The sequence below is a fragment of the Larus michahellis genome, chromosome 2 (assembly GCF_964199755.1).
Source record: "Larus michahellis chromosome 2, bLarMic1.1, whole genome shotgun sequence".
Lineage (NCBI taxonomy): Eukaryota > Metazoa > Chordata > Aves > Charadriiformes > Laridae > Larus > Larus michahellis.
The window spans coordinates 102,652,694-102,665,516 of NC_133897.1; the positions used below are offsets into that span (position 1 = coordinate 102,652,694).

The window sequence follows — 12,823 nt, forward strand, 5'->3', positions numbered from 1 at the left end:
GAACTTCTTCCTAACGTCCAGTCTGAATCGTCCCATCTCTAGTTTTAATCCATTCCCTCCAGTCCTACCATTACCCGACATCCTAAAAAGTCCCTCACCAGCTTTCTTGTAGGCCCCCTTAAGATACCGGAAGGCCACTGTAAGGTCTCCTTGGAGCCTTCTTTTCTCCAGACTGAACAACCCCAACTCTCTCAGTCTGTCCTCACAGGAGAGGTGCTCCAGCCCTCTGATCATCCTCGTGGCCCTTCTCTGCACGTGATCCAGCACGTCCATATCTTTCTTGTAGTAGGGGCTCCAGAATTGGATGCAGTACTCCAGGTGGGGTCTCGCGAGAGTGGAGTGGAGGGGGAGAATCACCTCCCTTGACCTGCTGGCCACGCTTCTCCTGATACAGCCCCCTTTCAAGTACAGTTTGTCAAATCTTCATGTGGTATCTTATCTCCAGTCACAATAAAGAACTGCTGTTATGCATCTGAAATTGAACTTTGAAACTGAGAGTTACAACATAGGGATATAATCTGTAGATTAATTTCAAGTACTTACATTTTTAAATTTAATATGACAGTAACATTTTTCCTAAATCTAGAAACTGAATCCTGTAATGCTGTTACTCTTGATATTGGGGTGAGTGAGGAAAAAGTTTTTGAGAGTTGACAACAAATGACTCATTTTGAATGAAGCATGAATATTAATTCAGACTTGATTTCCAGCTGTTGAGTTCTTAATGCTTACATAGTGGAAAAATATATACATTTTAAACAACATGATTTAAAGTGTCTGCAAATAATAATATTCCTAGTTTAGTAATAATATTTTCTGTTTAGTATCTTGATTATCTACAGTATTTTCCCTTATCTTGCAGGTTCTTGCAACCATGGAACAACTAGAAAAAGTCAGTAGTTTCCAGGAGTTTGTACAAATATTCAGCCAGTTTGGAAATGAAATGGTAGAGTTTGCCCATTTAACTGGAGATCGGCAAAATGTAAGTATTAATGAAAAGCTGAGAGAGATGTAAGGTATCATTTTCATCTGATTCACTGTAAGATTTGGGTTCTGCTGGAATGATTAACCATTACAAAACAACATGATTGCTGGTGTCCTGTCTCTGAAATCTAACTTCTCCTTGCTCCACCCAAAGACATCTTTTGATTTTAAAGCTCAGCCTCAGAAATATCAATGTGTTGTTTGATCTGCATATCTTCCAGAAGCCTGGGTGCGTGTTATTTGAGATGTCCTTTGGCTTCAATCACTGTCTTTCAGCTCTAACTTTTCTGGCTTATTACTCTGGTAGAGAATTTGTCTGTTGTTACTTGACAGAAACATTTGATGTTAGCACATAGTGGAGGGATTTGAAAGCAGAGTAATTATTTCAAAAACTCCAAACATGAACTCTTTAAATCCTAATAAAGCATTTGCTTGTATTTTTTTTATTATTATTATGGAATATTTTTTTAGGTTTAGGTCAAAACCTTCTTATGCTGGGGTAGTGGTTTTTTACTTCTAACATGCAGCTACTCTTCAAAACCTTTCATTCACGCAGGAAGCTTTTTGCTGCTACTTCCAAGTAAATAAAAGGTTTACTGAGGCTTCCGCTCTGAGCTCCAGTTGCTTACCCTTGGCAATCAAATCCTCCACTCAGAAACATACCAGGGTCTGATATAGATATACAGAGTCCCTAATACCTAGCAAAGTTCAAAATTCAATTTGTATAAACAATTGGCCAGCCTTATGCATGTAGAAGTAGTTTTTTGTGTTATGGTGGAGCATCCTTCAGATAAAACGTTGGACAACTTTGCTCAAAAAACATAACCCGCTCCTTTTACCGTTGATGTGTTCTGAGTCTGCTAAGTACAGGATCAGTATCGAAGAATCAGTCTGGAAAAGCTACATATAATTAAAGGAAATACCTACTTCAAAAGGAACTATCTTTATTTTTCCTTGAAATATTCGTAGCAGTTGTTCCTTGGAAAGAGAAGGGTGTGTTACTAGCAAGTGATATTCTTTTCAACTGTTTTTAGTTTTCAGTGTTAACTGGTCTTTGGCTCTCTCCTCTTTGCCTACATGACTCTTTGGGAAAGAGTGTTTCATTTGTACTTTTTAAATTGTGTCAGGAGTTATCTTGATATGCTCACTTTACAGTCTGAAGGCTGCCATGTGGCATTGTTAGTTTTATTGGGAGGAAACACCCCTCAAAGTATTTTTCCTTAGTATAATTATAAGTATGCTAGAAATTCTTGAGTGTGGTCGGATATATCAGACTGTAATGTCAGAATTTCAGAAATGAGATGATTGGGTTTGTGTATTTTTTAATGTGGTGATTTTGATCTTAAACATTTTCTGTAGTTGCTAAATAAGATTTATATTAAAATGTCAAAAGACTGCTGCTGTGATTTATCCATGTGTTTTTCCTAATCTAAGGTAAATTAGGATTATTTCAATTTTGTAAACTGTTCCCTTTTAGCTGGTCCCATTCAGTTGCCTGTTTAACACTCAAATAACCCTCTGCTATCTTTTGCTAGCACTGCAAAGACCTTAGTTGTAGCTTTGTAAGTTCTTCCCTCTTGTTAGACCCTCTTACATGTTGAGGGATTCCTGTCTTGCCCTCTTCCCTCCCTCCCAACCCCATCCCAATTTGGACTCTAAATTGTTCCCTTTTGATGAACTTTTATGGGGGTCTAGTTAAATTTTGCAGATATATCCCTCTCCCTGGAGAGTTCTTGAAAAGTTACTGTACTCAATGTATTTCTGCAGAGGAATTGCTTTTTTAGCCCGTTAGAACTTTCTTTATTACTGGTATGTATTAAATATAACACTCAAGTAGACAAAGGATTTATTTTACATTTCCTTCACTACAGTACAATGAAGAACTGGTGTTCTCTGTCTCTGCCCTACACTCCCCCCATTCCAGACAATTTTTTTTAGTCAGGTATATTTTTTCCCCTCAATTTCCTGTTTTATGAATACTGCTATATGATAAAGATAGCAAAATTAGTGACAGTTTACATAACATGCTCTGTATCTCTGAGATCTTCCTTCTTTGAAATCTGAATTAAATAGAGCTAAGAATAAATGCATAAATTGAAATCTGTCTGAAAATCAAGTTCTAGATCATGAGTTAGGCTGAAAATAGCAGTTGTCAGACGTAAAGAAGCTTTCTCGCAACCTGTCCATCTGCAAGAGACTTTCCTTTTTCCAGTCTCACAGTTAACATTCTAGATACTGTGTAATATTCATGCCATTTTTGCTTTTGATGTTTAGGATTTGAAGGATGAGAAGAAAAAGGCTCGAATGGCAGCATCTAGGGCTGTTCTTGAGAAGTGCACCATGATGCTCCTCACTGCTTCGAAGGTGAGTGAGTGTGTGCGCTTACACAGCTTGGATAAATCACAGAGTATGGCATCTGGCAGGAGAGCTGACTCTTCCTTCTCAGCCCCACTTTAAACTTCAAGCTAAAAGGATGTAAGACTAAAGAATAAGTAGACAGCAATTTTTACATTCTGAGCAATGCTATGAGTTCTACTTAACACAGTAGCAGTTTAACAGAAATAATTTATTATATTCTAACACATTCTTTAGACTTGCCTTAGCAGGAAGCATTCATTTCGCTATACTGCGTGTGTACTCTTTCATAATACTTACTTTGCTTTCTTTAAAAAGACCTGCCTGAGGCATCCAGACTGTGAATCTGCTCGTATAAACAAAAATGGAGTTTTTCATCGCATGAGATTAGCTTTGGAACAGGTAATAGAAATTGTAACTGACTCAAGACCAAATGGAGAAAATGAAATGGCCCCCATCAGCATATATTCTGGCATCAAAGAATTCAAGGTAAGACTAGAAATAGTATTGTTTTCTACAACCTAATAAGTTACCTCAAAACTAGAGTTTCAAGTTCCAAATGGTGGAGCGGCATCTTTTCAGTAGTGTAACTTAAATAACTGTCCTAAGATGTTAGAGAATCTGATGAGAGGTGTGATTATAATTTCATTATCATTGCTAAAATACACCTTCTGATACTTGCCATCTCCTCCTGGATCAAAATGTATTCAGAACACTAATGTTTTTTTGAGGTGATGCCTTGAACCGTGAATAAACTTAAGTGCATCAGGATATCAATCAATACCTCATTAAAATAGTTGTGGCTGAAGAATTCTTGCTTCATAATTGGTAGTATTTTTAACACTGCACACAAAAATATTCATCCAAACATTTAAAAGAGCAAACCGTTTTTAAAAGAAAATGTTATGAATTTAAATTGTATCGTGTAGCTCGGTCTATTTTTCCTGATAAAGGCTCTTTTGTATTTCATAGTCAGTTAAGAGCAGTTAGTGAACAACCATGTCTCATTTCTTTGGAGTCTGTCACTTTGTGTTTCGTTTTTGGCTTTTGTTTGTTTGGGTTTTTTATTTGCTTTTTTGGGGGGTTTGGTTGTTTTTTAAAAAATAATTATTTATTTATTTACACCCCCCCTTTAGAATTTGGTTGACATTTTTGCGAAGTGCCTCAAAGTATTCAATTTGCTACATGAAAATTTTTAGAGAAATACTCAAAATAGATGATATGGAAAAACTTGTAAAGAGCAAACAAAATCTGAATACATAATTAATTGCGGAAACTTACTGAACTTAAAAACATTTTATTGGCAGCAGGAGAACAGTAGTGTATTTGCTGCTACTTCTGATGAGTGGTTGGTAATTTGCTGATGGTATTATTACATTAAAAAAAACAAAACCCTAAAGCCTAAACTGGATGTCTGGATACAAGCAAATTGTTGGATTACTTTGAAAAGAAGTGAAAAATTAAAAAAAAGCCCCGAGGAGAAAAATAAAATGTAAAATGATGCATCTGCTTTCTGTGTTTGCATCACAACTGTATAACCACATAAATTCTCAAGGAACTGATATGTTTCTTTTTCAGAATAAGGTGGAGGGTCTTCGTGAGAACCTTTATTTCCTCTCGAAAGAGAACCTTTCAACAATGCTGGAAGTTATCCTGGAACATACGGAGGACTTCACAGACTCTGCCTATACCAGTCATGAGCACAGAGAACACATTTTGGAGCTGTCTAAACAGGCTAAAATGGAACTAGAGCAGCTGGTTTCAGTGTGGATGCAAGCTGTAAGAGCTTTTTAGCAAAGTAAATCTTTTCACCTCTACTTTGGAAAGAAATTTTTAATGCAGTGTTTCTTCTGGTCTAGGAAGAGAGAATTTTGTGTACTCCTCACAGCGAGAGCTGATCAAGGAAGCCAGAGTTCGTTCTGTGCTTCTGCAGCTTCAATATGTTCTGTCCTCCCCCTGCCCCAGTGGTATTGGTTCATTGTTCGTTGATGGCTAAATTAAGCTACTAGTGGTGGTAGCAGCCTAATTTTAATGAAGCTCTAAGCGGAAACAAGAAGGCGAGTGGAAGTATCATTACAGAGTCTTAAACAGTTAGGTCTTTTGGCTGAGTAGTTTGGAGGCTTCAGTTGTCTTGATCCCATGGCAGTGACCACAGTTTCTGTTTCTTTTCAAATGAATATTGAAAATGCTTAAACTATTGAAAAGAGAAATATTCTAAAAAATGGACTGTGTCTTTAATCTTGTGGAGAGAGAGGAGAGAGATACTAAGACTTACAGGGAATTTTTATTTGTCCTTTTTACAAGATTTAAATGACGGTAATTTTCCTTTTTTAGAGAACCAGCACATGAAGCCTCCCTCTGTCATTTGTCTTATCTTGTTCATCGAAGATGATACAAGATACATGCAAAAGGGGGAGGAAAAGCAGAGATGGAAAATGCAGTTTCTGTTTCTGATGCTGATGTGCTTTCAGTCTTGTTCCTGGGGAAGGGTATAGCACAAAGTCTTTATCAACACTCTGAAATACGGCAGATGTGTACTAGTATAGGATACTCAATTAAATGAGTATATTACTTACGAGAAAGCATTTTTGTTTCTTTTCTCCTCTTTGAATCAGATGCTGCAGTCAGGTATTCTTAATGCAATAGTGCCTTTTGAAGAGCATGTAACTCTTATTGATAATACAGACTATTGTTATTACAAAGACGGCACATACAGAATATAAATTGCGTAGAATCCTGTAACTATAAGAAACTAAAATTGTATTTAGCTTGATTTTGGTGGTTAGCCCTGGTAGGCAGCTGTGTAAGCACTGCTCAGCAATAGGTAACACATCCTTGTGTTATCAACACTTTTTTTATCACAAATCCAAAACAGTAGCCTAGCAGATACTATAAAGAAAATTAATTCTGTCCCAGCCAAAACCAGTACAGTTGGGTATTTCTGAGCTCTGTTACTGGTGTAAACTGATCGCCTGTAGATAATTTACATGCTGCATTTCATTGATAGAAATGAGAGCTAGTACAAGACTACACATATATATGATCCGTGAAAATACTTGGGTGTGCACATGTGTGCTTATGCATTAAGTATTTTCAATAATAAATAACCCAGCCTAGCTGTGACTGAAGACGCAGTAAGCAGACGTAATAGCATCAGCTTACTGAGGTGGCTTTTTAGTTTCATCTCAGCAGCTTCATTGGAGGCTCAGTGTTTTCTGAGGGACTTAATTTAATTCAAGTGGGATTGTTGATTTAAGGAAAAAAAAGATATCATGCCTTGGGGATACATGAACTAAGGGATATGTAGAGTTCTTACAGTGCACAATTATTTCCCTTTCCACTCACCATACTTCCTTTTAGCAAGCAGAGTAACTGTGAGTCTTCAGTGAAGGGTGTATTTTCAAACAGAAGTGTCTTGTAACCTAGGTCAAGTCTAAATTAGACTGACATCACTGATCTGCTCCTGTTTGTATTGCTGCATGTTAATGAAAACCAGCTGGAGCACAACAGATAATCTAATGCTCTTGTATTAATTTTTAATGTTTCTGAAGTCCTTCCTGTGTATGTGCAAGCTCATAAGATCACAAGCTACTGTCCTGTTTTAGGTGTTCCTGTAGCCTTATTTTGGATACGCAATTCCTTCACATAGAAGGAGCAAAAATGTTGCATGTTAAATAAGTAAAAGAAATACAAAGGACAGTCTAGTGAGTGTAAAACGTTATGTTCCTTGTGCTAAAAGTGATTTTGTGATGTTACGCTTTTACACAAATTGCTTAAAGGAAAGCTTTAAATTTGAGGGACAGGTAGCTTTGAGACTTGGAACAGAAAAGAATACCTGAGAAAATGATCATATTGGCTTGGGTGGATTTTTTTTTTCCTTTAAATTAAATAGAAGGTGTGCATGTCTATACCTACACACATTTTTTGCGTGTGTTTATGTTAACTCTTCTCCTAGTGTATGTCTCTGAACATTTGGCTCATCCCTTGGATAGGTGCTGTTTGCAGAAGTGGGAGCTCTGTCTTGAAGCTACCTCAACAAAATATTGTTAGCAACTGTACTCATTTAAATCACACAATGATCTAAAGTCTTACAAGGATGCTTTCAGTAGCCTTTTTGTAATTCAGTATAGAGCATTTGGTGTAATGCTTAGGTACCACTCTATTTTAAAAGGGTATTTATATAAAAAAAAAAAAAAAAGCCTTAAACTGTTGCTCTACTTCAGGATGTTTAGACAGAAGATTTTTGTAAGTTGTAAAGCTTAAGGGAACTTTTTTCCTGAAAAAAGCTCAGTGAGATTCAGAAATATATTCCCATTGAACAGAAACAGTCCATTAGTTTGCATCACTATTATTTTTAGATTTGATTTGGTGATAAATGTTTCTATAAAAGAATTTTGCAAGTAAAATATACACAGGATGTGCAAATGAAAACATTACATCTAGAAAGAAAAGGCTGTCTTCTAAAGCAACTTGAAGTCATGACACATGATGTGAAGGTGGGATTTGACGGGATTTTTGTGTAATGTTTTGTCGGCTGCTTTCTTTGGCTTGTAGCAAAACCAGAAGACAAAGGATCTCATGGAAGACTTGGAAGTAGCCATTTTAAAAACATGCCAGTGCATGAATGAACTTAAAAGAGAGGTAAGTCCAGTTTAAGCAAGCATAAACTGAATAAAAGCTTGAATTTCTTACTTGTTGTATGTGAAGTTGTAAAATAGGATCTTTTACCCAAAAAGGCTAGTATCTGTTTATAGGCAGCTAAATCAGAATTACATTAGTCATTTTCTGTGTCCTTACTTAGAACTGATTAGAAATCTGACGAATGCATAACAACAATAAATAGAAGTGTTTGGAAGTAAGTACTGTATATATAATCATTACTTTAAACATAAAGGCTAAACTTTCCTTGGGGATTCATGCGTCACTGCGTAAATACCTTTTCTTGTTAGTGTGTGCTTAAATGAATAAATTACATTTGCTGTTTGTTTGTACAAAACCTGTTCTGTTGATTTCTATAGCAGAAATGTGTTGTGATGGTGCCTTATAGTCAGGTATTTTCTAGACAGTTGGCAGCTGTCTGTGTGCTTCTTGTAAATCGTTCTTTTCCTAAATGCAAGTGTGCTGCGTGTCAGCATACACACGCGTATGACGTACCTGCCCAATGTAGTACATGGGATGGACTGCAGGGTCCTTCCCCCCCTGCCCTTTCTAATGGACAGCATTGGTGCCTTGTTTGTTCCACAGACTTGAGCCAAATGCAGAATTACTGGTTTCTGGCAGCTTCCAAAATATTTGCAAAGCATTCAGGTATCTTATTCAACTGCTTCATATTATTGTTCCTTTAAACAGATGGAAAAATGAAGACTAAGGACAGTGAGGGTTTCAATATTAGGCTACAGAGCAGTGCAGAGATGTTAGGGGATGTATAGTGAACTTGCTCAGACTGAGCTCTCAGCTGCTGGAAAACCTCAAGCGCTCAAAAAATCACGCTGCGTATTTTTTAATAGAGGCAAAATGAGAAATTTAGTCTTCCAGATCATAATTCCTGCAGCTGCCCTGAAGATTTGAATGATGATTTCAATCTATTTCAGTTGTAGTTAAGTGCTTTGTGCTTCTGCTGTCAGGCAATGAGTTGGGCCACCCGTAATGTGTATGTATTTGGTCACCTTTATGTAGGAAGTCAGAAGCAGAGCTTTTCCAGAGTGACATTCAGCTGCTGTAACTGTAAGATCATCCTTTTTGAGTAACATCACTCCTGGGTGCTGAATAAGGAGGAAGAGTTCCCAGTCAAAATAGCATGAGCCTATGTAATTGCACAGATCATAAAGCCAAAGGTGGCTGGAAAATAGTATGTGGAAGAAATAGCTGCTATCTCATATTTTCTTGCAGCTGCATAAATGTAAATCTTAGCATATTGTCCTGCCCACAGGTTTCAATAATGAAAATGTCGTGCAACAAGGACTGTGCATTTACCACACTTAAGTTAAAGAATTTTGTCACATGACAATAATAGAAAATTACCTTCTCTAAACCAGCTGACAGAGGTGGCATAAAATACAAAATAGGGAGTTACCTGTGCCCTGGGGTGTAGCTCCATGTTAAAAGCAGTGGAGGTGAAAATGTAGCACACTGGTTTAGAAATTGTGGAGCAAATTGAGTGGGTTTGGATTTCTAAACTAACAAATTTTAAGTTCCGTATGACTTACTTCGGTGACCTGTAGCGTACAAAAGCTTGCTTAGTAAGAGCTTTTTTAAAATGCACAGGATTTATGCTACTTGTAGAAGTAAATTTTAGACTATTGTGTCATTTTCCTTGTTCTGTATGTAATGATTGGATTGATCCCAAAGTAGACGTGTTTCTGTACGTGGCTGAGGAGGACTGTCCTGTCAGTCTGACGTCAGGTGGTACAGCGTATCAGTCAGCAACCGGGATCTCTACTGGTGAAATTTAAATATGGTGACTCTAATTAAAATGTTTTTGAGAGCCTGGGTGGCTCAGAACACAAGACAGCCTTGTTAGAAGTAGTTCTTTCACATCTCTTGTCACTTTATGGAAGAAACAAAAGGTACATTCCTTCCTTGAGATGATTTTCCTGCTAATGATCAGAGACAGCATTAAGTAGAAGTAAATTTCTTTTTTAGATCAGGATGAAAAGAATCTCTAATGAAAAGGTAATCTCTATGTAGCCTATATATAAACGAGAATTGCCAGTTCCTAGTCTGACATTACACGCCTTGCAGGTATTCTTTCTTAGAGCTGACTTCATTTCTGACATTAGTGGTTTGTGCTAATTTTTAATGGCATGCGAGCAATGCTATACAGTTTATAGCAGGTTGTCATACCCTTTTTTTGTCTCTAAAAATACAAATAAATAGTCGCAGCAGGTTTTGAGGCAACAATTTGGGTTTCTTGCGTGACATAAAAAAACCCCAACAAATGAACAAAAAAACCCCACCAACTAAAAAACCCCCTTAATTCTGGACTGCACAGGAAGTACTGCCGGGGAAGGGGATAAAAATAGGTAGAGTCCAGTGGAATAAAAAACCTAACATATTGTTCTAGTAAACGTTCTCTTCTCTACAGAGTCGAGGTCCACCAGTGTCACAATTTCAAGCTCATTCCATTTATAAGAACTTGAAAAATAACTTTGTTCTTGAACAGACGAGTTTGTATATTCAGTGCAGTGCAGCAAAGTGAGGGTCATATTACAGGACTTGTAATAGTCTTATGAGCATAACAATGCTCTGCTATTTCTAAAGAGGTTGCTATTTTGTTTTTACCTACATTTTTAAAATGGGACTGATTATAGGGTGTAGGTAAACCTTCTACAGACTAGTCAGTTGAACTAGCAGCAGCAGCTGATAGTTGTTGTCAAGCAGAGTCCTTCACAGCACAATTCCTGCAGATCCATGGGTCTGAAAGTATGTCTGGATTTAGGGATGTGTTTCAAGGGGAAGCTTCTTGCTTGTAGGGAGAGCGTTTAAGACTTCTCCAAGACCCATCTCTGGCTTCAGTCTCTTTGCAGAAAAGATGCTTTTTATTTTTCTAAGGGTGTGTCACAAGCTGATTACATTCAAACTTTTCTTTGCATCATTGAGAATTCAATTTATTCATAGGAAGTTAATTTCTAATGTATTATAAACTCAGATGCTGTGTGGCTTCAGTCTGAGTCACAGTTTCATGTGTGTTCTTCGTGAGAAGTAGGGTGGCCATTGTGCCATGCTTATGCTGAACTCAATGCCCCACAAATTTCATGCACCTGTTTTTTCCCAGTTGTAACGTTATGAGAAAGCAGCAGTGATAACTTCATGTCCTGATTTTACCCAGCTGCTCTTTTGTGAATTAGTGAATTTTATCTTTGTACTTTGAATAGTAACTGAAGAATTAAAGCCCCAGATAATATGCAGGCTGTATATGAGCTTTCATGACAGTAAATTTTTTTTCTTCTTAGAAAAATCAATTTGTCTCTTAAGTTTATTTGACTTGGTACTGGATGAATTTTTTTGCCTTCCAAGGTTTATCTCTCCTTCTTCTTTTAATGCCACTCAAGGTCCACAGTGCAGCAACATCTTTGGCAGCAGATCTACTAAAATACCATACGGATCATATGGTTCTGAAAGCATTAAAAATCACAGGAGTAGAAGGAAATCTTGAAGCTGTAGCAGAATATACTTGCAAGCTATCAGAGCAGAAAGAACAACTTGTTGAGGTGAGTTCATGGCTGCTGTCTTTTTGTAAGGCACTTAAAAAATGAGTAGCTGGATTTGTCTTAATCTATCCTCTAGGAAGGCTTTGGTCTGTGTTTTTGTAACTTTTATTTTATTTTCCTAGTATACTGTTGAATTTTGTATTGTTCTTGGTAGGGTCTGGGACATAGGTGTCACTGTGGCACAGTTGTTGTAGAAGGGATGTACAGTCGTACCCAGTTCTCCTCCTGGATCTAAACTCAATCTGTATGTATATATTTGGGCTAAAATATTCATTAACAAAATAGGTTTCTAGATCCAAGTAGAGATAATAGCCTATTTCTTTCAAGCACTGGGTGTCCAGCAACAGCTGAATCTGGAGACACGTTTTAAGAATGCTGGGAACATAAGGTTAAGTTTGTTACTGCAGTGAACTTGACTGTTTGGAAGATCTTGTGTAGTTTTTGTCAGTCAAGAGGGCCACTGAAAAGCTTTTCTCCTTTGTGAAAAGCAGTATGTATCTTTCATATACTAATACATTCATGGTTTCATATGGTGGTATTCGCACATGGACAAATAGGACTTCCAAGACTATTGGGACATCATGGCTCTTAGGAGTGGGTGTGGAGAGGATGTCTGCCATGTAGACCTTTTTGCTCTCTTGTCTGACAGATGAGCAGAATTATACCAGTAGGAGACACACACAGATACATCACTTTGATCTGGAACGTGGTGATGCCAGAAGCTATACTTGCATGGCATCTAATACTCATTATTTTCTAAAAAATTCTCCATATGGGGCTTGAGGGTTCATCCCAGAAGTATGAATACACAGAAGCAACACCCTTGAACTTCCAGGACTGGCAAATCAACCCTGTGGATTTTTAATTTCTGCTTTAATGTGCCCTTTTTTTGTGACTAATTAGTGTTCCATTAAGACACTGGGTTTTTTTTCAGGCATAACTGTGAGATTAAATAGCGTTTGTACGTGAGGCCTTATAGTATTTCTGATGATGGACAGTGCAGTTAGTTTCTTATGTGCTGTCTCTGTCTTATAGATTCTCCTATGGGTCTGAAAGCTGGTGTTCCTTCTCAGCCCAAACTTCACTCTTAATCTTATTTAAAAATAAAAAAAAAAAAAAAAATTAAAAAAGGATGACTACAATTTGCTTACTGTGAAAGGAAACAGTATTTCTTCCCTAAATTAATTTGATGCTGATTTGCTCAAAGATAATTCAGTCCCCTGGATGATGAAAGCCTAAATTTTCCACATGGTTGCTAATGGCTGCGTAAGCCT

At 37.2% G+C, this 12,823-nt stretch overlaps 1 protein-coding gene across 1 annotated transcript in view; it reads left to right on the top strand.

The window, feature by feature from the left end:
* CTNNAL1 (catenin alpha like 1) overlaps window positions 1-12,823 on the top strand; it is a 62,352-nt gene that overhangs the window by 32,981 nt on the left and 16,548 nt on the right. Inside the window, exons 4-9 of the mRNA XM_074576424.1 lie at window positions 863-982; window positions 3,259-3,348; window positions 3,658-3,828; window positions 4,918-5,118; window positions 7,894-7,980; window positions 11,391-11,549. Of these exons, the coding sequence (XP_074432525.1) occupies window positions 863-982; window positions 3,259-3,348; window positions 3,658-3,828; window positions 4,918-5,118; window positions 7,894-7,980; window positions 11,391-11,549 (828 nt within the window). The remainder of the gene's footprint in view (window positions 1-862; window positions 983-3,258; window positions 3,349-3,657; window positions 3,829-4,917; window positions 5,119-7,893; window positions 7,981-11,390; window positions 11,550-12,823) is intronic.